The sequence below is a fragment of the Schistocerca piceifrons genome, chromosome 1 (genome assembly GCF_021461385.2).
Source record: "Schistocerca piceifrons isolate TAMUIC-IGC-003096 chromosome 1, iqSchPice1.1, whole genome shotgun sequence".
NCBI lineage: Eukaryota > Metazoa > Arthropoda > Insecta > Orthoptera > Acrididae > Schistocerca > Schistocerca piceifrons.
In genome coordinates, this window is record NC_060138.1 from 1,059,882,901 (window position 1) to 1,059,908,953 (window position 26,053).

At 39.0% G+C, this 26,053-nt stretch overlaps 1 protein-coding gene across 1 annotated transcript in view; it reads right to left on the reverse strand.

The window, feature by feature from the left end:
- LOC124747070 (ubiquitin carboxyl-terminal hydrolase 30) overlaps positions 1 to 8,410 on the reverse strand; it is a 115,435-nt gene extending 107,025 nt beyond the window's left edge. The window contains exon 1 of the mRNA XM_047248949.1: positions 8,158 to 8,410. Within this exon, the coding sequence (XP_047104905.1) occupies positions 8,158 to 8,260 (103 nt within the window). The 5' untranslated portion in view covers positions 8,261 to 8,410. The remainder of the gene's footprint in view (positions 1 to 8,157) is intronic.
- Positions 8,411 to 26,053: the final 17,643 nt, after the last annotated feature.

Genomic DNA, 26,053 nt, shown 5'->3' on the forward strand with positions numbered 1-26,053 from the left:
TTACGGATGCCATGACAGGTGCTCATACCAATATCACAGAGGGCATATGGGCTGCTATCAGTCAGTCACTGCATGTCACAAGGCAGCGCTAGGCATTTTTTGATACCTACTGGTCTGAATGGGTGTGGAGAAAGCAGAACCGAAATGAATCAGATAATTTTTTTTTTCTCTCTCTCTTTTCTGAGAGTTGCTGCCTTAGTTTACAATTCACATGACTAAAATTTCTTCCAGATTCATTTTTGCTTTTTTTAATTCACAACTCTTATTCCTACAACAAGCAGCAGTTCTATTAATAATATTGGTTTCCACAAATATCTAACAGTTTTTCCCAATTATGATACTATTATGAGGTTGTCGTCACACTGGAATGTGGCAGTTTGGTTGTGAGTTGGCAAGGCTAACAAATTAGAAAACTGAAGAACCTAGCTGTGGTGAAAGACTGTTCTTAGCCTAACCTGAGGTCTATGTTTGGCTGAACTGCGACAGTTTGGTTGTGAGTTGGTGAAGCCAATAACTCCGAAAGCTAAAAACCTACTTGTGTTTAAAGACTGAGCTATGGCTTAACCCGAGGTCTAGGTCAGGTTGGAATGTTACAGTGAAAGTCAATAATTTTTGTTGGTACAAATATTTCATTGCTTTTTTTCTGAACATGTCACTAATTATGAGGATGTAGTTAGGTTAAGACCTAAGAACATAGCATACATTGCTGTCAGTGAAAGCAACAGCAATTAAATTAATGATCTTGTTTGTCACAAACATTTATCTCTTTCTTCCAAATGTATTACAGTTTCCGAGGTTGTGGTATACCAAGATGAGGAAGCTGTAATATCCGTAAGTCTTTTGCTTCCAAACACATTACCAAGTGGGACAGTGCAACTGACAGCCCACTGGACTCGCATTCGGGAGGATAAACCACTTAAGGTAAATGTCAAGATAGTTCCTTCGAAGGGCACTGCCGCTTTTCTTCTCCATACTTCCCTAACCTGAGCTTGTGCTCTGTCTCTAATTACCTCACTGTTGATGGGATGTTAAACACTAATCTCCTCCTCCTACTCCTCCACACACATTGTCTGTCAGCTGCTCTCTCAACAACACCATAGAACCAGCAGCTGACACACCCTTTTTTGTTCCTATCATCCCTCATGGTGAGGGCTGACACACTGCTGCACAAAACATGTAAGTGCAACATTGGTCCTAATAGAGACTTTTACAGAATGAGGCAACGAGTGGAATGTAAATAATTTAAGGATTAAAGGTAAAAACACACAGAATAGCAGAGGCGGTGAGCCATCAAACGGCTCATAAACAGTATTGAGAACTCTGATAGCAACATTGTTACACCTACTCCTTAAAATTATCTTTGATCGAACGCCAATGAATACATTAGCTATGTCCGTGCTGATGCTGCTGAAATGTTCGCCTCTTGTGCTGATAAACTTCAACAACAAATGGAAGACTTTTATAGAGCTGGATTGAAAGTATGCCTGAAAATAAATCGTAATGAGCCTAAAATTACTCATCATCAACAATCAGATCTAGTACAAATTAACAATGACATCACAGAATCAGTTGCTGTTATTTTGTATTTAAAATGGTTGAGGGAACAACTTAAGACACAAATTAAATGAATACAAGAGTAAAAATAGCCTGAAGAGCATTTGATAAACAAAGTACAGTTTTCAAAAAGATTCAATTGTCTTGGAAACAGAAAAGTATCAGTCACTGTATTTTACAATAATGACGTATTGACAATTAGTGTGACAACTATTTAAAAAAAAAAAAAAAGAGACATTTTCAATAAATTATATATACGTCCAACCATTTGGCTGTATACATCATTTACTGAAAGTTTATTAACGGTTGCTGCTGTCAGCCATTTTAAAATTGTGCAAAAAATTTAGAGATGTGCTGTGGAGTTTGGAGAAAGGGTCATTCCATGTCAAGTCACCCAGGCCTTGACACCAACCATGTCAGATTTTGATGAAACTTGGTACAATTACTTCTTTTATCATCCTGAAAGCACTTGTAAAATTTTTTTTGCTCTATCTCTTATAGTTTTTTTTTTTTTATAAATTTTTAAAGTTTCTAGATTTGGCTTTGTTTCAGCAGTCGGAAATTGTAACTTAAACGTGTCCTCACAACTAAAAAAATTTGTATATTAAAGAATACTCAAGATATCAGTATGAAATTTTGGAATAAGTTTGTGTATTATATCTAAATGTCAAAAAAAAAATTACCATAAAGATATATTAAATTCTTCCAAATGAAAAAAAATTTATAAGTTGTTTTTTTTTTTTAAGCTAACGGATGTTTAGTTTTACAAAAACTGCAATATCTAGAGTCTCAGACCTGATAGAAAGCTCAAATTTGTTTTAAAATACTCTTAATTGTATAGGCTATTAGATAAAAGAAAAATTATGTTGGCTTTTAACCTGTTTAATAATCTAATTTTTAAAATAATATTAATTATATTTTAAAAATAAAAAATGCCAAGTGACTTAGACACCGAAAATAAGTTTTTGTCTTCTTGGAGTAACAATGTACACTTGGATTTTGTATTGTTACTCCTGTGTTTTGAAGTAAAAAATTATTACAGTGTTAAATAGTGCTTGGATAGTATTTTATTAAGTTTATTCGAACTCTCAGTAAGTACTGTTGCTTAGTTTACAGAGATTCTTTTCCAATATCCTATAAAAGTAACCAGAACAGTAATCAGACCAAAAGTGAAATCAGTATGTCAGATATTCAAACCTGTAGTGTAGGGTTATTTAAAAAAATCTGACTGTTTCCAAACAACCTACACACCTTCAAAAAAGTTACAACCGGTATCAGAATTGAGTGAGGAAGAAAAAGATTTGATCCACTTACGATCTGGAATTAATCTGTGTGAATTTAAGAATATATGTTCACACCACAGCTACTACTTTTTAAATGTTTTTGAAAAGTATCAAACAACATGTGTAGACCCACAAAAAAAACACAAAAAGCCCATCAAAAAATCGTTGAGAAGTGTAGGCTTGGATCTTTCTAAACAATTACTGACAAAAAATATTAGCATAAAACCTGGACAAAAGCTTTGCTCAACATGCCGTAACTTTTGTGAGGAAAAATTAAGCGTTGAAGTCAATGAAAGTGAAACAGATGATGAAGTCATGGTTGAATTAGAATCATTGGAATCCAGAAATGAATCCCTCGTACAAACAAACATTGCTCTTGATTATTTAGGTTTAACACCGATAAAGTTTCATGGCTTGTCAGAACAAAGTAAAGGGTCTTATTTTAAAAGGAAGGTTAGCAGTATTGAAAAGACTGCAAAAAAGGCGGTTTCAAAAGCATTAAAATATGATGCACCAAGTTCTGATGATGACGAAGAAGATAAAAGTGTGGTTGAGAAAGCAAAGGATTTTGATGTAATGATTTCTCTTATGAAAGAGAAGATTTTATCTGTTGGGAGGTCTAGAAAAATCCAGATTCTGACCTTGGCTCCAAATTGTTGGACTCGAAATAAAGTGATGAAAGAATTTAATGTAAGTGAGTACATGGTGCGACAAGCTAAAAAGCTAAAATCAGAAAAGGGTATTTTGGAAACTCCTGGTCCAAAAAAAGGTAAAACTCTTTCTGAAAATACAGTAAGACTTGTAACAGATTTTTATGAAAAGGACGAAAGTTCCAGAGTGCTACCTGGAACAAAAGACAAAGTAAGTGTTCAAAAAAATGTGTACATGCAAAAATGACTCATTTTGTGTAACTTGAGAGAACTCTATTATTCTTTCAAATGGGAGAATACCGAGGTAGAAGCAGGATTTTCAAAATTTTGCTTCTTGAGACCTAAATGGTGTATCCTTGCTGGTGCTGCAGGCACACACACTGTATGTGTATGCAGTATCCACCCGAATGTTAAACTATTACTGGATGCTGTGAAAATTGAAGAATCTGGAAATACGGAAGCGTCCGATCCCACCCGTCTGCTTTGACCCATGACGTCACAAATATGGCGGAAACAAAAACACACACACACTTTCCACAAGAAGCCTAATGACACTAACGGGACAAGCGCGGGAAATGGGGTGTTTTGGGTGGCGTGCAAACTAAATATAAACAAATTTAGACGCCTTGCGTAGCTACAACGTGTAAGTGAAGACAGCCATGCATGAATACCCATCCACCTCCCCAGGGGTCGTAACCCCTGCAACCCATAGAAGATAAAGATGCTTCAGTAGCTGATTAGTGTTTTTTGTCTTTGTAAAAAAAAAAAATCTCACGGGATAGAACGAACAGATCAGAAAGATAAATATAATAAACTAAAACAGAAATTCGAGGAAGCACATAATTAAAATAAGTAATAAGTGTTTTTAAATTTTAAAAAAATCTCACGAGATCAGAAAAGTAAATAAAATAAAACAGAACTGGAGACAGCCACACTCAAACCAAACTCTGCTCCGTCATGACGTCACACACAATACCCTTGCGTCATGGGTCAAAGCCGACGCGGCGGATCGGACGCTTCTGTCGACCCAAGAATCTTATAAAGACCTAATTAAGATGCTTGTGTGCAACACAGAAAACCAAAACTGCATGCTACATCATTGCAACAGCTGTCCTGCAAATACTGCACAAACAGAGTGCTTAACTGAAAAACTAAGTGAAGATTATGATTTAGAAGAAGAAATTGTAATCAGTCAGTGGGTTAACACAGACAGTGCAGAAATGATCAAACAGTCTATCAGTGTTGAAGACTACATTTCTTTATTGGTTAGGTCATTGGAAAAGCTCACCCCACACTCACTTATAGCAAAATCCCAATCAGCAGCCTTTAAAAGATTGAAAGAAGACCCACCACCCAAAACAGCAATTATTGTGATGGAGTGAAAATTATTCCTTTGTTATACAAAATGAGATCCAAAGTTACCACTGGAATAGAGGTGGTTGTACCCTACACCCAGTTGGAGTTTTTCTAAGAAATGAGGAAAACAATGTTTTTGTTTCCAACCACTGTTTTATTAGTGATGACCAAGAACATGACACTGGTTTTGTTAACTTTGTACAAAAAGAAATTACAAAGTGGCTGTCATTACATCATACTGACATTGACTCAGTTCACTACTTTACAGATGGTTGTGCTGGGCAGTACAAAAATAGAAACCGTTTTAAAAATTTGACTGAACACTTGAGAGACTTTAATTTGAAGGCCCAACACTCTTTTTTTGCAACAAGTCATGGAAAGTCAATTTGTGATGGCCTAGGAGGAACTATTAAAGAATTTTAAGGAAAGCCAGTCTATAGCTTTCAGACAAAGAACAAATAATGACAGCAATCGATGTGTATAAGTTTTGTGAAAAAAATATTGAAAACATTCATTTTCACTTTATTGACAAAAAAGAAGCTGATTTGCTACGGTTAAAACTAGAAAAACGTTTTTCAGCAACCCGAACCATTCCTGGAACTAGAAGTTTTCATAACTTCAAACCACTTCCAACAACCAACCTTGAAATTAGAAGGACTACAGATAGTGTAAAACCCTCCTTAGTCTTTTCTTTCCATTCTTCTTCTGATTGGGTTCGTGTTGAACCATCCATAAATTGCTATGTGGCTGCAAATTATGATGGTAACTGGTACTTTGGACTGGTAAAAACAATATACAATGATGAAGAAGATGCAGAAATTCTATTTCTACATCCTTCAGGACCCGCTGCATCATTTTATTGGCCTGAAAGAGAAGATTCCTGCATAGTGCCTTTGGAGCACATAGTCTGTGTAGTAGACGCACCTCAATCAAGCGGCACTGGGAGAATGTATTACTTCAAAAAAGACTGTATCAAAAGAACTGAAAGCTCTTGGATGAAATGGAAAAACAGTTTGAATCAGCATTAATGTTTATTAAAAAGACAAAATTACTCAAAAAATTCAATGTTTCAAGCAATCAGTTGGGTTATACATAAGTGTCGTAAGTAAACTTTCTACATAATTCTAATGTAATCTACTATAATTAATAAACATGTTAAAAAGCCATCATTATTTTTGTTTTATCAAGTAGCCTATATGTTTAAGAGTAAATTAAAACAAATTTGAGCATTCTATCAGGTCTGAGACTCGAGATATTGCAATTCTTATAAAACAAAACATCCGTTAAAAAAAAAAAAAAAAAAAATTATATATATATATATATATATATATATATATATATATATATATATATATATATAATTTTTTTTATATATATATATATATATATAGAAAATATTAATATATTTTAATAGCATCATTTTTATCTTCAAATATGTATAATAAATAAACTTGCTGCAAAAATTCATGATGTTATCTAAAAGAGTTTTTAAGATAAGCAAATTTAAAGTTTTGAATACAAATTAAACTGACCATTTCCGAAGGTTCAGAAAACGCAAAACATAAAAACTTTAAAAATTTATAAAAAAAAAAAAACTGTAAGAGAGACAGCAAAAAAAAAAAAAAAAATTTGCAGGTGTTGTCAGGATGGTATTAGAACCATTTGAGCCAAATTTCATGAAAATCTAAGGAGGTGGGTGTAAAATTTATTTTTAATTGGGTGATTTGATACGGAATGACCCGAAATGCATTTGGAGATTACCGGCAAAGACATGAAAGCAAAAGAATGATCAGGAAACAAAGTGAACTGGAAGATATTGTTATTACAGTACAATAATAAAAATGAAATGGAGGTTGGTACAACATGTAGTCAGGTCAATGGATGCTGGATTCCAAAAGATAAAAAAGTCTGAGGACACGATGGTGAAAGATGGTTAGATGACAGTAGAAACATACGGTAGCAACATGGACGCATGTATTTAATGACTGTAATGCACACAAAAGACTACAGGAGGTCACTATCTAGCAGTGAATATCAAATTCCTGGTGCTTTTGTTGATGAATTGATGTGGTTAAAACATGTAGGTCTAGATAAACTCAATAATCAAGTCTGGCCTGTGTTAAATCTTTCATTCAGACTGTGCTTAGGTGAAGATACAGTACTCTGGAACTGGAAATTATGTATGTACAGTGAAATGAGCACATGTATGTAACTGAAAGGAGGATATGAACTTTTACATTTTTATACTCATTAGATGAAATCTTTCTCCTACAGACTTGTCTGTGCATCACGACCAACAATAAGTAGTTTCATATCAATTTATCTACTGATTCACTGGATTTGAAACCAGTAGGTAGGTCAAATAGGAAATCTATTAGCCTCTGGTTCTTCTTGTACATGTTGTATACCTTTACAATTCGGTGGTAGTTCCTAGCACTTGGGCCTCATAGTTTTCATAGGTTTTTGCCCACGAAAGTCACAACACCAAAATTCTGTACGACTATCAAGATATCAAAACTGAAATTGCTTCCTAATGATCACTATACAAAGTGCAATTTCTATACCTCACTCATTTTCATTATATAATCAATATACGCGACTTCGTAGTACCAATGCGCTGCACCCAATTCTATAACGTAGCCTAATCAATTATAAAGGAGTCGAGTATCCTATTTCAGGTCGTCAGGATAGCTCGTGTCAGTTTATGCATAATTTATGCTTACACCATTTTCCTTCGACTGTGGTCATCATAATCACGAAAGTAACCCCGAAAATTACAAACTCTGAATCATTAATAAATAACAGAGTCTACAGCTAGTATCGCTTGTACTGCCCACTTCTTTCCATGTCAGGCTACGTACCGCAACTTCTGTCCGAATCATTAACGCTTGTACTGTGCCGGCAGCTTAAAGTAGTAGTAACGCGAAATATTGATATGAACTCACGCATTACATGTCTCAAACACCAGTGAGACTTGTTTATTAGCCTATTTTTTTATCGCTGGTTTTTATGCAGCACACAACAAAATTGAAACAGTGCATATTACGAACTCATTGTTCCTTCATGCCGTATGATTACATGTGTTGTTCGAGTATAGGTTTATTAGATCGTAGCAGAACGATTTTCTACTCTACACCAAAACTGCGCACCTTTTCCATGCTCCTAATAGTTATTTGTAAGGTATAGACGTAGATACAACGTCAGTAAGTTAACTACGTGTTGTCTGCCCCCTTATATAATAACTGAATCAGATTTTAACAAATAAACAAGATCACAAAAAAATGATGGCAAATTAACAATTATCCATCCTGTACCTCTCCTCCGCCTAGGGCGTGTGGTAGGTCCAAAAAGGATGAAAGCCCCAACAACTATCACTAACCCTAGTCCAGATATCAGTATTACTTTCTCAGTATCCATTAGCACGTAACATTAAGGAAACTAGATATTCAAACATGCATTTCATCGCAAAAAATTGTAGTGTCAGTGGATGACGAACTAAAATACATTAATTTTCCTTTCAGCAGATACATCTTATTTATATAAACACAAACACACTAACAAGCCTCCAAAGAGTACACACAGATAGTACACACTTCAGTGTAAGCACCAGTGTTGATAGACACGGAAATCGATGAATCGCCAGGAGACTCGATAGTTATGATGATGATGGTGACGATGACATCCCATACTCTAAGGAGTGTATGGGAAGATGCGTGAGACCCGTACCGCCGAATAGCGATGATGATCAAGATGACACAAAAATGGTTAAATCAGCGCAGTAATCATTGAATTGGTCTTGGAATCACAAATGTTCATCAGTACACTCATTACCGCGTATGCGAAATCCTTCTACGAATCCGCCAGAAAATCTTAGGGAACAAGTTTTTGGTTCATCAGTGGACGCTGGCGGATGTCCTGCATAAGATATACAGTACTTCATTTCGGCACACTCAAGACTTTGCGTTTTTAGACGAAACTACTGAGCCGGACGGGTATTGCAACAAGCTGCTTCCATATGTACTGCAGAAACCATTGTAATAAGGGACTACACACAAGCAGCGACACCATATCGATTATCAGAGATACCTAGAGAATTCTTAAAATACTATTTATTTATTTTCTCTGTTTGTTCAAAGGAGTTATTTCTCAAAATTTCTGCTCAGTGTACTTTCACTGTTAGCTGTAAACACTTCTTTTTCAGTTGTACTTGCATCCGGCACCATAATAAATGAGCCAAGACTTACACTCTACTACGATCGCAAATAACGTCCAGCTTTGCCGAGAGGAGACTCCACTTTTGCATGTTGGTCTGGCAACATGACACTTCCACCTTCACCCACTTCACAAGACAGGGGAAGTCACAACCAGTAATAGACTTTTCTTTTGCAAAAATGTTTGGTTTTTCTACTTTTGTCCTTCATATCTCCAACTGGTGGCTCTTATATCATCTAGCATCCAAGTACTTTATAGGAAACTTTTGCTATACTGTGGATTTCTCCCAGTACTCCTACCTTCGTCTTCCCCACATATGATAGTGTGCTATCTCTGAACACATGAGGACAAGTTGTGTCAATGATAAATTGAAGATTTTACTCAGTAGTTAGCTTTAGACAGAGATCAATGCTAATACGTTAGCAGAGCTAATGCATTAGACTTGGCTTGTGCAGAATCATTCTTTATCGGTGCAGTGTACTTATAGCAGATACACACAATGCCATAACAAAAATTTATAACAATCTTGGATTGGCACCCTTTATCCTGCACCGTACTTCAGTCATCTAATTAAGTTGCCCCACCATAAACATTAGCTTCAATGCTAATACAGTGCTACCTGAAGGCCAGAAAGTGGTTCCAGAGACAAACTCAGATATTTAAGGTGTGACAAATGCTGTTACTGATTCACCTCTTCATCACATTTAGTTTTCGTCCCACTTCTGTGTTACTGACATGGAAAATACAGAACTGTGTTCGCAGGGTTTGGCTGCAGGTCGTTAGCCTCATAAAATAGGCAGAGTGATTAAATTAAGTATGTGTCAGTTGCTTTTCTATCTCTGAGAATCTCAAGCTTTCTGCTACCACTACTTTATCGCCAACACACATGAGTTTCCATATGTGATCTGGAATTCATTAATCATCTACGAATATACAAACCAATGCTGGCGCTATGGCTCTCTTTTGTTTCAATTATTCTTCTGGTTCCTCCACCTACTACTTTTCCCCATAGGTTGAACCACAATTTCCTGTTACAAAGGGGATGTTCCATTTAAGGATGTCCCATTTTCAGTGTCAATATTTCAGTTTTGCAGAACACCAAATCATTCCTAATATGAGAAGCACACTGGGCTGGAATATCCTATGTTTTGACAACTATGGTTGTACAGTGGGTGCATGAGTACCGGTACTGTACATCATGTCATTGTGTTATGGAATACTGTGTACACCCTATGACCTACATGTTTTTCTAAAGTGCGAGTTGCTCACTGTGCACCCATTATACGCATGCACTTTCTAAGAAGACTCTCAGTGAGATGGCTGATTAAATATTTAAATAAACAGAAATCAAATTACATTCATTAGTATTAAATGTTTCAGATTGCTACTAGATTTAAAGATCTCAAATTAGATCCTCAGTCAGTCGTAGGGTTTTTATCTGCCCCTTATTCCTTCTTTCAGACCTGGCTATGTTTGTTAGTGTGAAAAACGACGAACTCCATCAAGGATAGGGGTTCATGTTAAACTGTAGGTTACCCTATAACTGTCTGGATAAGTCAGTTTAAGTATTGGGAGAAGGTAAGTGTGCACCACCCCAAATAGAACAATGCTTATGGTGTTTAAACCAACCTTTGTGTTGATGGCAGCCATACATTTTTTTTTTACTTGAGCACAACAAACATGAATTCAGACACAACTGTAGTGTATCTACAAAACTGAAAGCTGAAGTGATATGCTGAGTTAATGAGCTCTCAAATGTTGTGCGTATTTCATTGTGGTATCATCTTATTTGTTGAGATGTCTGACCATTCACTGTCCAAAGTTGGTAACGAAAGCAGTATACCGATAAGGGGCATTCAGTTTCAAACGGTACAGTTACTCTAATCATTCACTTTGCCACAACTCTTCTTAGAGGCACCAGTGGCTTGTATTCAATGGACGCCAGGTAAGTATTGTTCACCCAGAAGATAAGCACAATCTGAAAACAATGGTGAAACTAATGACAGCATTTAAAGTTTAAAAGCATTTGGTTCTTCACATGGCGCCAACAAACATAACATTATGCAATGTTTTAGCATTAGTGCAGATGATCTCTTGTGATTCTCAGCAAACTTTGTAAATCAGTGCACATTGCTCTCTCAGGAGACACCATCTTACATATAACGCTTGTGTGAGAGGGTTTGCATGCTCCTATGATGTGGAAGGCAACACTGGCAGTATCGTAGCTAATGGTAGCAGCACTCAAACTGGTTGGGTCTCAGTGGAGGAGTCAGATTAAGTATGTCTCACAACACCCTTTTTTCCTTTATTCTAGTCTGATTCTTCATATTGTTTTGGAGGTATGGACTTTTTAAGTATGGCCATACAATTCGTACAGGGGAAGGACATCTCCAATCTAAATCTCAGAATTGATAAGCATTTCTGTTAGATGTGATGAATGATGGCTGTATAAGCCACCTTTCATTATTGATTAATCTACATTAATCAAGATTCTAATATCATCTTCAAAGGAAAGTACCCTCCTGTGAACAGAATGGGCAAGGTGTGTGTGAACTTTATTTCATATTTTGGCCAGATTCCTTTTAACTACCTCTTCTCTAGTTCCACAGAGAATCCATAGTTAGGTAATATCTGTGAGTCTGAGAGAATGGATTGATGCAGGAAGGCAGTTCAATATGAGGGGCACTACCATTGCGCATTAACTTTATGTCAAGGACTCATTTTTAATCACTCATCCTGATCGACCGACTGTAGACACAGTAAACGAACCAAGTACTCTCATAAGTTTTGTCGACCTCGTCTTAGGATTTTCGTATTCAGCGAGCTTTTGTGATGCAGTTGTAAGGGGTGTTCAGGTGGTATGGTTCAAGTCATAGTGGGAGGCGATGTGGTCAGCCATAGCATGGTCTGCAGTTAGTTCTGCATCTGTCATTGACAGTGCTGGATTATGTGTAGGCAGTGGCTAGAGTAGTGGGGAAGTTGCAGCCAGCGAGCTGCTTGGAGAGGTAGCTGGTAGAGTGATCATGAGCTCTCCTGTCAAGGAAATCCGTGAGGACGCAACTGCAAAATCCACTGTTGTCGGTGGGCAGATGGATTGGGCGCGACTAGTAGCAATTGGCGAAATCATCGAGTACAGGCCAATATGAGTGGCTTCTACCCAGACTTCTGTGGAAACTTGTTTGACCATGACACCATCTGGTTTAAAGTTATGGATATTGACTGTGATCATTTTTGGATTGTTGGACTCTGATCCAGTCATATGCCAGATGTCAGAATTGTTGGAATCCTCCCTGATGACGAGGGTCCACAAAGATTTCAGCAAGTTGGTGGAGACTGTCATAATGTTGCACTTATGTCAATATCAGATGTGTACCTGTCACGTTTCAACACTTGGAATGATCCATTCGATGGAGGCTGTAAGACCAGCAGCATGATATTGTCACAGAGCATGACATATGAGGGCCATTGAAAAGCCCGTGCAAAAATAAAAACTACTTACGTGTTTGGTGTAAACCTATTTTATTTTTCGACCTAGTCTCCTTTTAGACTTATACACTTTGTCCAACGCTGTTCTAATTTGTTGATCCGTTTCGAATAATAGGAATTGTCCAAGTCTGTAAAATAGGTATTAGTTGCTGCAATCACTTTCTCGTTCAAATAAAATCTTTGTCCTGCCAACCATTTCTTCAAGTTGGGGAACAAATAGTAGTCCGAGGGAGCCAAGTCTGGAGAATAGGGGGAATGTGAAACGAGTTGGAATCCTATTTCCATTAATTTTGCGACCACAACTGCTGAGGTATGTGCTGGTGCATTGTCGTGATGGGAAAGGACTTTTTTGGGGTCCAATCGTCGGCGTTTTCCTTGCAGCTCGGTTTTCAGACGGTCCAATAACGATGAATAATATACATCTGTAATAATTTTACCATTTTCCAGATAGTCGATGAAGATTATCCCTTGCAAATCCCAAATGAAAGTCGCCATAACCTTTCCGGCCGAAGGAGTGGTCTTCGTCTTTTTTGGTGCAGATTCTCCATTGGTAACCCATTGTTTAGATTGTTGTTTGGTCTCAGGAGTATAGTAATGTATCCATGTTTCATCCACAGTGACGAAAAGACGCTTAAAGTTCTGCGGATTCTTCCTGAACAGCTGCAAACCATCCTTGCAACAATTCACAGGACTCCGTTTTTGCTCAAGCATGAGCAATCACGGAATCCAGCTTGCGGATAGCTTTCTCATGTCCAAATGTTTGTGCAAAATATTATGTACCCGTTCATTCGAGAGGCCCACAGCACTAGCAATCTCACACACCTTAACTCTTCTGTCATCTATCACCTATCATGGTTTTTATCAATGATTTCTGGAGTCGTAACCTCCACAGGGCGTCCAGAAAGTTCAGCATCACTTGTGCCCAAATGGCCACTCCGAAAATTTTGAAACCACTTCTAAACTGGCCTTCCATAAAGTAATGTTTAATCACTACACAAAATTCTTTTTCGCCCATTTTTTGACAATCACTCGACTTCCTTGACTCACACAAATGCCAAACACAAAGAAACAGACCAATACGGCAGAAACTTGGTGTGCGTTCTTTCCAAAGATGATACTAACTAAACATGACCTCGATACGTGCCGGTGGTGTCGTCTCTCGGACTTTGCACTAACATTTCAAAGGCCCCTTGTATGTAAAATCTGTGGATCTCTTGTGCATGAATGGCTTTGTGACCGATTGTGCAGATGGAGCAGGCACCAGCGAGTTACAGATGTGGTTTTTGACCCATTGCATCATCACAGAGACTTTCAGTATGTCAGGCATTAGGGTCAGTAAAACAGATTCTGCTGGCAGTGTGAGCGTCTCACCATTGAGAATTTCCAAAAGAGAGGCACATAAGTCATCCTTGAACACTACGTGGATGCCGAGGAGCACATATGGAAAGGCATGAGACTATGTACCCCCATGGCACATGTGTGCTGACTACATCATCTGGTGCCATGATTCCACTGGGTTGTTGGTCTGGCAGGGCGTATACATGGACAAGGAAAAAAAATTCTCGGATTTTTCCCAGGTTACCCGGTTAAAAAATACACTTTCTCCAGGGTGAAAACACGTTTTTTTCATGTTAAGTGACAGTATATTTTTCCTTATCAATCCTTTGAATGGTTATGGTTTTACACACTGGCATAGCATTTCCCGGCACTTTAGAAAACGAACTCAGGGAAAAAGATACATTTTGGAAATATCTTTGATGTGCAGCAACATGTACATTGCGTATTTTCATATTACGAAAGTACACATTGGAATTCCACTAAACACCGCATGTTACTTTCCGAATCATTGAAATCTAGATCACGATGCACTTTTATAAGCCAGTCATAGTTCATGTCATGTGATCTCGCCAGCTGATGACAGCGGATATTCAGATCATAGGACATGTGATGTAGTCAGCCAACAGCAACATCACTGAAAGTAGCACGAACACACAAACATGGAAAGTTGATAGTTTAAATTAATATAAGTAGTGTTGCTACAAGAAAAGCAAAGCTTTCATATACAATATTGGTCTCTAAGGTTAATAAGCTGCAAGAGAAGATAAGCTTTAGCATATAATGTTGATCTTTTTTGCGTGTTTTACTGTTTAAGATCACACAAATGTGTCAGTAAAGTTTTTAATAATGACATAGATGTCTGATCTTCAGAGTTCAAAATTCTTCTAAATGACTTGTCATCAAAGAGTTGATTTTTAAATGAGAGTCAAAGCTCTGAGATTTAAGAAATTCATGGTACATTCTTGCACATAGGTCAACTTATGTAAAAGGTTATTTGCTTTGAAAGTAACGCCTTTCAAACCACCATACACAATATTTTCCCGCGACCTGTTAGAAATAGGTTCGTTTCAGCCCTTGCCAGAGAGGGCAGATAACAGGCGACACTGTGCTTGCGCAGTTATCATGACATAGGAAGCCCATATGTATGTAGGTGTAAAACATTGAAAGATCATAAATTATGTCATAAAAGAAACAAGACATCACAGGATACTCCAAGAGTATCGGAATTTCGTGAACCATATTAAAATGTAAACATTTAAAGTGCATACTTAAAGTGTACATTCGTATGTCCAGATTCCCAATGAAGTAGACCTCGACCTGACATTAAGCTTTTCAGTGTGGTTTTCGGGATGTAAGTTTTCTTGGAGCACCAGTACTGTATTATATCATGTTTGGTTCTTTATTATGGCATACAGCTAAACATGCTAGAAAATGAAAACATGCACTTGAAATGCAGCGAACAGTTGAAACTAGCCAGTACAGTGGAATTAAACATTTCGTTTCAAATACATTGACTGCCTCTGAGGAAAAGGTTAATAAAAGTCAAAGTTCTTTAGCAAACAGACAAAAATAACTTCATTATTCTGCAAGGCAATTAGTGCTTGACTGTCAGAAAGGTGGAAATAAAAAAAAATCTGAAACTAATGACATATTTTAGCCTTTCGTAACTATTTGAATGCATTTTAATTCACTTGATAGCTCCCGGTCAGAGATATCTGTTTTGTTTTCATCTGACGCGAGAGTAAACGAAGAGGAAACAGCAAAATCACTAAATGTAAACACGGGTCACGTGGAGACTACCCACTATAACTCAGACTGCTCTGAGCATCAGCCCCGGATCTGCGATATTTGCGAACCAGGTCAATACTAAAAAACAAAAATGAATTTTCAAAAATATGTTCTTCTTGTAGCGCACATCTTTCTGAAAAGTCTGAAACATAAAACATACGTGTTCAAAGAAATGTAAGACATTTTATTTGGTCTTAAATATGCCAAAGTGCTGTGCCACACCTCTTAATACAGCATTCTTCTACTGCACATCACTGTATTTCGCTCTGTGGAATTGAAACGTGTATATTTTATAATGGATGTCATCAAACTCAATTCAGGACAGTGAAAATTGAAATGTCCTGTGGTGTGTCTCCTGCTCCCAGTCGGCCGGTTTGACAGCCTGCCCCTCTTAAAAAAATATCTCGCAATTAATAACGGAAGGGATTATTTGTAATCGGGAGAACAAGAACTCTTCAGAAAATTTGCACTCTTTATTGCCTATTAGCTAATAACTTGCTGTTTTGTGTGACAAAATTAAATATAGAATACATAAAACCAATAAAGACAAGAGATAAGCGAGAAATTAGGCATTTCTTAAATCCTTAGCTCCTAGCATTTTTTCTCTCTAATCTTGCTACAGTTTCACATGGCATGCTTTCCTTTCTGCGAAAGAATCTATTACCTCATCAAAGTTCGTCAAACGTTTTGCTACAAGAAAAATCGAAATGTCATTATCTAATACTGAAAAAACTGTTAACACTAATAATACCCAAGACTGGCGTGGTTTCTCGAATTACGTATATTTTGTCACTGTCTGCTGGATGAAACGAAATAGGCCTTTCAAATATGGCAGCAATTTTGTAGCACATACCAAATAAACGAGACTGTTTTGGCACAAATGGCCATTTTTACGACCCGACAGAATATAATTCATGAAGTACCAATATCAAATGCCTATTAAGCCTACTACATGCAAAAAGCTTTATGTTAGGAAATAGTTTCACATTTCATTCATATGCACCAGTTTCTCAAGCATGAGATCGAAAAGTAATATTTCGAAATTTTTATATAAATTTGGAATAGTCTTATTCTTCCATTATTTGTGTGTCTCTCCGTTTCTCCTCCTTCCTCGATCTAACAAACAATCTTGTCATCACCAATTCTGTAGCTATTCCTGCCAATGTCAAAATTTGTTCGCCAATTATCTTCACTAACCCTGGCAGGATCACAGGTTTAGTTATCCCGCGATTATTTTCCGGTTAGGCGTTATTACGTGTTCGTACAACACGTTTTCCCGTTACTTCCAGAATAGAACTTAAGCGACTGTTAGTCGGGCCGAGGACTGTACAACTGACCCTTACTAGTGTAGCGATCTGGCCAAAAATTTTCTGTTAAAATTTCATTTTCTTGGATACAGCGAGAAGATAATACGTAATCTTTCTCACCTCTTATTCCTGTCAGTCGTTTATTTCCATTGTGGTAGTCTGAATCTATGGATTTCGCTAGTAGTTATAACAACGCTGATTATTCGCAAAAGGGTAGCGTTCATCTCACGCTAGATGTGGAGAACCCTACGTCATAGTGACGTAACAACACGTCATCGTGACGTAAATAACCTAAATCGACTACATGAGTGCGTAAATCGATCTTTGCGGTTGAACCGATAACGTCAAAGCTAAATGTAAATACATGTGTACAAGCGAAGTGACAGGAGTTATCTGTTACGCTCGTCCCAGTTGAATTAATTATTAAGCTGTAATCCCAACAATTTGGGATGGTATTATGTGTTTCAGGAACATAATGAATGTCTGAACAAAGGAACCATAACGGAAGTTAAAAAAAAGCTTTTATTCAATTTTTCTTTAAAAATCCGATGAATCGTGCATAAATCGTGTGGATAGAAACGTGAAATAATTAATTATTAAGCTGCAATCCAAAGAATGTGGGATATTATTGTGTGTTTCATGTACATAACGAATATCTGAATGAAGGAATCATAACCATAACGAAAGTGTCTAGGCATTTTTAGTCCGATTAATCGTGCGTAAATCATGTGGATAAAAACGTGAAATAGGGAGAAATTAAAGTGTTTCGTATTTTTATAAAAGCCAATGAATTGTACAAAATTCATGTGGGCAGAAACATTAAACTGAGAAACTAAAGTTCGAAGTAGTTCCGAATGTTGCTGGAAATATTATATCATCTAGGCCGATTTAATTTTGCCTTCATGTCGTAAATCAACTAAGAACAATGAACAGTGCAGATTCAAGACGCACACAACAGTCGATGCATACAGAATGCACTAGAGATGGGCAAACTGAAACACGTAACTGTTTCGAAACAAATGAAACAGTACAATGTAATGTTTCGATACGCTGTTTCGAAACAGTGAAACAGTTTGTGTTTTGTTATCTAATAAACCTACACATTTTATCATCTTGAATGTCTACTGTATAAGTTTGTCCATATAAACACAAATGAGGCGCGAGAGCGCTAATCATATCGCAGAAAGTATGAAACTATCACTTAGGCGTCTTGGCAGTTTCGTATTTCCTGCAGCAAATGCGCTGCTTTCGTGTCGTGTGACTTTCATACTTTTCAATTGGCTCAGGACAGCCATAGCCTAAGACAGAAGAACCACCACGAACGGAACTGGAGGTGGGAGCAAACTGCAGACACAATGGATATGCTACTGGGATTCCCACTTTCCGTTAGTATGGGTAATATACCCATCCTGCTAATTTCCATGCACACTAAGGGAATCATTGTGGATAATAGGCACAGTGACTATAGTCTCACAAATAATGCCAAATAATTCGAATAAATAACAAAATATAACAGAAAAAAATTTGTCTTTCAAGGTGTTTCGAACCTTTACTATAAATTGACCATGCTTGCCAGCCCTTCCCGTTCACCATTACACTATCAGTGATATGTCAAACAGATTGCTTGCAATTATACCTACATCAAATTTATGTATATGTCTAATAACTGTCACTCTACGCCTTTTTTTATTCGAAATGTTGTAGGCTTACCTGCGTTTCTTAATATGATAACTGTACATGAACAGAGAAGCGTATGTTATAAAAAAGTGTAATTTAACTGAATGATTTTCACCTATTTATTATTTTCAATGTGAATAGTATGCGTTGTTTTATTGTTTGGCTAGTGTTTATAAAGCAGATGTTACGCCATTTCGGCAGAGGACAGTCAGCTAGAAGCGAAGCTTTATTTTCGGATATCTTAAGCTTCATGCTATTGCTTGTCAAAAAGATTTCGACACTCTTGAAAGTGTTTCACGAAGTGGTATGCTGTGTTTCAGTACCTGTGCCGAGCCCGAATCTCACCCGACACAGAGCGGAATGAAACATCACTGTTTCGATACAATTAGTCCGGTCTAAGCACAGGTGGACTGAAACAGCCTTATTTTGAAACAACGATACAGTTTCTGTGTCTGGCTCGAGATCGAATCTGGTCCGGTTATCCGAGACAGGGGCGGAATGAAACACCACTGTTTCGAAACAGTGAACCACAGCCGTTCCGAAACACTGAAACAGTTCCACGTATCGATACACTGTATCGAAACATAGAAACAGTGGCCAAGTCTAGAATGCACACAACAGTCGATAGGACAACTCATGAAACTCATGATGACGCGTGCTTACGTCACGTTGAGGTAGGGCTCTCCTCCCATAGCGTGAAATGAATGCTACCCATACGCAAACCAAATCAACCTCATAATTAGACAGCGATTGGCATTCATCTGTACGGCTTTACACCTCTCAGCTCGTATAGCCCCGTCTCCTTCTGTCTGTGGAAAGTTTATTTCTAGATGCGACGACGATTCTCCTGACAGAGACATCACGTACACTATGCACGCATTCAAAAATCAACTTATGATTCATTCAGAAATCAACTTAAAATGTGTTCAAAAATGTTCAAAAACCAACAGGGAAGCGTTTCATAATCTTATGAATAATCTATAGTCAAACAAGCGCAGGGTGCCAGACGCTTTGTGAAACAAGTTTTTTTCCTCAAGAATATGAATTTGACGCCCCCTTTTCCCGGTAGCATCTAGCTGCTTGCTGCGACTGCTTGCACAGCCAATAGCCACATTCCTGTAGCCAGAAGCGGGAGAATCTACTACTCAAACGCGACTCAACTGCGCATGCGCATGAGCCCGCTCGTAACTGCTAAAACGAATCTAATGTAAACTGGTAAGCAGTTGTGACTTCACGCTCATCGGAGGCAATTTGTTGTTATGAAGCATTGTATAGTCTTCCTAAAGCCTTCGACACATTTTGCAGTTGGCAGGCGATTGCATGAGCACTGTGTGTCGTTGTTGTATATGCACATTTCCTTTGCAATTTAAGTTATTTTCATTTTTCTCTCGTTTACGTTTTATTGTTGAAGTATTATTCTGCAGTAGCGGGATAGAGTAATGTCCTTTGTTAGAGCATCGGTTCTTACCAGTCAAAACTACAAAAATTTAACTGAAAAATAAAACAATGAAAAATTCCCGGGTTTTTCTCGGTTTTCTCCCGGATGAAAAAATTCCCGGGTTTTTCCCGGATCTCCCGGTTGTCCCGGGTCGTATACACCCTGTCTGGGGATGATGGTATGCTGTGGCATGACGCCAACAACAGAAGTTGTATAGAGCATTGAAGAGCGAGGAATCATATTGAGCTCTTGATCCATGGTGATGGTACATGGACAACCAGAACATGATATACAACCCATTACGAAGGTCTGGGCATGGATTCCACCCATCTGTGATTGGAAAAGCTCCCACTCAACATGAAATGCAGCCAGTCATGGAGAGAAGGTATTTGTACCACTCTAACTCCGACAGGGGTCCAACGAGGTTCAAGTGCACCTGCCAGAAGCATTGACGTGGAATCGCACAATTGATGAGGGATGTCTGCACATACTGGGCCTGGTAGTCGAGGCATGTCCACGACCATTCACAGCAGTTGCACCTGATCTGACGCTTGGCCAAACGAAGTGTTCAGTGACAAGTTGGATTGTCAGTCGAACTTCTGGGTGAGTGAGGTTGTTTAGACGATCGAAAATTGACCATCACATCGACTGTGTCGTAATATGTTGCAGAAGACGCTGAACCCTGAACTAGGAATCGATCAGCACTCGATTTGGAGGTGGAAGGACTGTCATCAAGTAAGGCATGAATTTTTATTATATATACAATAATTTATTTTAGTTTAATATTAATATTCACTTAAAGAGTATAAACACTTGTCAATCAAGAAATGTTTTAGTTTCACTTTGAATAAGTTCCCTTTGTGGCACCTTATAGAGCTCAGTAATCTGTTGTACCATACTTGACCACTAATGCATGGGCTATGGTCTGTTGTTTTTAATTTTGTTCTTTGTCTGTAGTAGCAGTCTTTATTTCTTGTGTTATACGCATGCATATCAGAGCACTTTGTTTTGATGTGTCACAAAAAATATAATTAATTTGTAAAGATACAGTGAGTAGACTGTGAGGTATTTATGACGAACAAAGATTTCCCTGCATGAATCTCTATACCCTAATCCATGGATAACTCTGATTGCTCTTTTCTGTAGGGTTAATATTCTGTTCATATGTATGTCGGCAGCACAACCCCATATCTCTATCCCGTAATTAATCTGTGGAAAAATGGTTCCATAATAAATTGTTTTTAATGTCTGATGTGGAACTACTTTTGATAACTGGCTGATTAGATGTAATGAACTGCTGATTTTATTGCATAAAAATTTGATATGGTTTACCCATCTTAGATTTTCATCTAGGTGAATACCTAGAAATCTGCAGCCTTCTGTGTCCACTACTTCAATTCCACCTATGTTACTGATAGAGGTTTGGTGTGAGTTTGTAAGTTTAAATGGCAATAACTGAGATTTACTGATATTAACTTTCAAACCTTGATCTTGGAAATAAGCAGTTATTTGCTGTAGTCCCTCAGTGGCTACCAACGTTAACTCATCATTTTGTTTACCAAGAAATAACAGTGAGGTATCGTCTGCATAGGTTCCCAATTGGGAGTTGAAAGGTTGCTCTATATCATTTATGTACACTAGGAAAAGGAAAGGGCCCAAAATTGAGCCCTGGGGTACACCTTGTGTGACTGTCTCATATTTGGACTGGAAATGAATGATCTGATTATTGATTTTGTAAGTCAGCATTGTACACTGCATGTGGTTAAATAAATATGTAGCCAGCAATTGCATGGATGCAGCGTTTACATTGTATGACTCAAGTTTACTTAAAAGTAACTCATGGTTTACCGAGTCAAAGGCTTTAGTAAGGTCTAGAAATATGCCATGTGTTTGCATTCCTTGATCAAGGGCACCGTACGTTTTGTGAAGAAATTCCGTAATTGCTGTGATAGTACTATGATCTTTTCGGAATCCGTGTTGTGTCTCTGTTAGGAACTTATTTTTCAAGAATTAGTCACTAAGTTGTGTCAGCAGCACAACTTCAAATACTTTGCTTAAGACAGGTATTAATGATATGGGCCTGAAATTTGAAACCTCTTCCTTGGATCCTTTTTTATGCACTGGTTTAACTGTGCTCCATTTCAATACATTTGGAAATTGGAATTATCAGCTGCCACGCTTGTTCATTTGCCACACTGCTGTAATTGAGAGTGAGGGAGATTATCTGCACTAGTGAAAGGTAATTAGTGACAGTGTTAACTTCCCTATGAAGAAACCAGACGTCAGTAGAGTGTGGGCGACTAGATCGAGATGACGGAATTTTTTTGGGTTGACAGTCATTGACAGGTGGTGTATGGCGCGCCCCCCAGTGGCTTGTGTTATTGGAGATGATCATGTGGCATCCCTTGCTGTCCTCCTGAAAGTAATGTACAGACTCTTACATGGCGAGGAACTCATGAACAATTGCTAAGCATATAATTCGCATTTCATTTAGGACACTGTTACCTTCCAGGAGAACAATTATAGAGGTGGCACATCACCAGCCACCTCTTGCTGGAGGTATGTCCCAATAGCCAAGTAATTTACATCCGTGATGATAGTAATCTGAGCGACAGGTATGGTGTGTGCCAGAGAAACAGCCATTACAAGACATTCCTAAGAGCGGATCAATGCCACTCTCATATCCATAATCCATACCAGTTCCTGTATGCCGAGTGTGTGGACCCGCAGCAGTTTGGGCATGGGTGCTTGAACCTCCATGGTGTGCGAATAGTGTTACCAGTAAAAATTTAGGATTCCAAGGAACCAGCAAAGATAGTGGCATGTTTGAGGCAGTGGCAATTGGCGAACAAGTTGGGCACAGTCTGGTTGGCGTCAGTTTGATCCCCTCAGCTATGAGTGTGTGTCCAAGGAAAATAAACTGCTGCTTCTGCAATTGCAATTTGTCCTCATTAATGGTCACTTATGTGTCATGGAGGGCAGTGAGGATGAGTATGAGGTGTCGTTCGTGACTGGGGATAAGTGGAGAAAATTAAGATGCCATCAAGAGATGCATAACAAAGTCAAACTTCAAAAGCACCCCTTCAATGAATCGCTGCCGCATTTGTGCTGCATTTTTTGGTCCCTAGGGACTTGAACAAGCTAAAGGGTGTAATAATTGCTGTCTTGGGAACATTGTTTGGATGCATGGGTATTTGATAATAGGCTTTGCGGCAATTGATCACACTAAAACTCATAATCCCTGGTGAGCGAATTTGTGAAATCTTGTATATTTGGCACAGAACAGAGATCATAAATTGTGTGGAGTTCTTAATTTGACACCAAATCTGTAGTTCCCACAGAGTCTTAAAAAAGTGTCTTTTTAAGCACTAATTTTAAGGGCGACGTTCAAGCACTGTCCGAAGATCGAATGAAGCCTGCTTGCAACATTTGCTTCACTGCTGTCTTAACTACTTGGGGGAGAGCAGGTGGAAGGCGCCATGCATTTGGTGAGCAGGTGGGCCCAGGATTGTATTGCTGCGGTGCGTCATGCTGTTCCTGACAGCACGCTGGTAGAGCCTAATTCGTGGTGTGTTGTAGGAGAGACTGGAATGTGCTTGCTGAAGTGGTAGAGATGAAGCAGAAAGCACTGTACTGACCTATGTTGTTTGTTGGAGCAGCACTCGCGCATTGTGGTTTCCTCAAGCTGGAAGTGGGGGGGGAGGGGGGGGGGCATCCATTGGGGGCATGGTCAAGTCATCTGAACCACTGCGGCGTGTGGCAGGCGTCGGATTTGATCCTGCACATGTGGCATAAGTGAGAGACTTCTCGTATGTATCCATCAGAGCAGGTGATCGTTTCTGGAGCATAGCAGCTGCAAGTCTTTGCAGGTCACGAGGAAGAGACATCCATGGACTTTGGTGATAACTTCTATCATTGCAACACATTCGTAAAGGATTGAATAGCAGTCAGCAGCAGCAGTGATGTAAGTTGTGGACAGACAAGGGCATTGGTTTGTGGCCCATACTGGTGCCAGGGCAAAAAGCCAGGGAAAAACTGCTGTGTTGTATGGCGAAACAGGGCAGCATGGTTGATGTAGGGGAAGACACGAAATTTGTGGAGAAAGTCGATTCCTAGCACAGGTTTACCAACATCAGTGACGTAGAAAGTTCAAGGGTAGCACAGCTCGCCTGTTTGTTGAATGACATGATTCATAATGTCATATAAACGGATGCTGGCATCATCAGCTGTGTGGAGCCACAATCTAAGAACTTCTAAATACAGTCTGAACAACAGTTGCGCTGTGCATATGTCTGAACCCATGTCAATGAGGAAGTATGTGTTTGTGGATTGATACTGGATATACAAACGTCCTTCAGCAGGTGTCAGCACCATGGGAGGGAGGCGACTTGTTGTGGCGTGAGCCACCACATCTACTGTGGCCCCCTTTTGTTATTTGGGCCGGCTGGAGTGGCCGTGCGTTTCTAGGCGCTACAGTCTGGAACCGAGCGACCGCTACCGTCGCAGGTTCGAATCCTGCCTCGGACACGGATGTGTGTGATGTCCTTAGGTTAGTTAGGTTTAATTAGTTCTAAGTTCATAGTGCTCAGAGCCATTTTTTTTTTTTTTTGTATGTTATTTGGGTAAGAGCAGGACTGCTGTCAGTTGCGTGTGGTGTCTCCAAACTGCACGTGGTACCAACAGCAGTGTAGCTGTGAGGTGTCAGAATCAGCTGACATGACATTGCCTGCCAGCAGTGTGGTGTCATGTGCATTCTGCAGCCCAGCACTCTGGAGGGGATTCATGACATCAGCTATGCATTGAGTCTGGTGATGTCTGACTTGTATGGGGATGTGTGTTGGCTGGGTGTGTGGTATGTTCAGGCAGGTGGCAGATCAGCATAACAAACTTCAAGTTGCATTCACTATGCCCAGTGAAGAAAAGACATCCTCGGCCATTTGCAAACCACAGTGGTGCTTGATCAGGACAGAAAGGGGGATGTTAAGTTGAGTTGTAGCTTGACACTGTGCTGCATAGTCTGGTGGTGGCTGTACCATAGAAGCCAGATAGTAATGTACGATCAGGACCACCAGCAGCATCCGCGATGCAGTTGTAGTATCGAATAAGGCACTGATATTGCACAATGGTTGTGCATCCAAAATGTTTGCGTCAAATGACAGCGATCCCAGCATGATAGGCATGTAAGACGTGGTTGGTGGTTGGGATGGTATTTCTCTGTACAAACACTGAACCCGAAGTATCATTGACACTTGCTGGAGTAAGTTCAGAGTGCGAGTTCACTAATTGTTATTTCATACTTATTGTGTCTTGTGGAACAACGTTTGCACTAGTATCCTGTTTGGATATCAGTACCGTTTGCTGTTGAAGGCAATAAGAACACTTAATGGTGGCCAGTCCTGATGAATTCAGTACAGGAGAGCTGCAAGGAGTGGCGAGACTGCATGATACAAAAGCAGCCATGAAATTGCATCACGCAGCAGTTCAAAACACAGACGGTCCACTCCATTGCCTGGCTGTGTTGGACAGCGATGTTATTTGTCTTGATAACCCCACAAATTCTTTGCTACGGTATTTACTGTTTAGGTGTGGGGGGAGGGAGGGGAGGGGGGAGATTGTGTACTGAAAATTGGAGCCTCACTAGGCAATGCACAGATTGATAGGGCCAAGAGTGAAAAATTTAGTGATGTGATAATAACATTTGTAGTCTAGAGAACCTAAGAAGAGAGGCAAAAGAGAACTTGACCAGCAGGCCAGCACTAGAGAGATGCAGGGAGAAAGTTCACGGAATTCAAACAATGCGGTATCTGCTGCATCAGGGGGACAAAGTGAGGTATGTGAGCCTGAACTGGCAGTTAACAGTAGAGGCAGCATGGCCATGCCAGAAAAGACAGCCGACAGTCATTGTCCATGAGGAGGTGGAACACAGCTCAGTGGGTGGCATGTTGACTCCCTCTGTTCCTACTG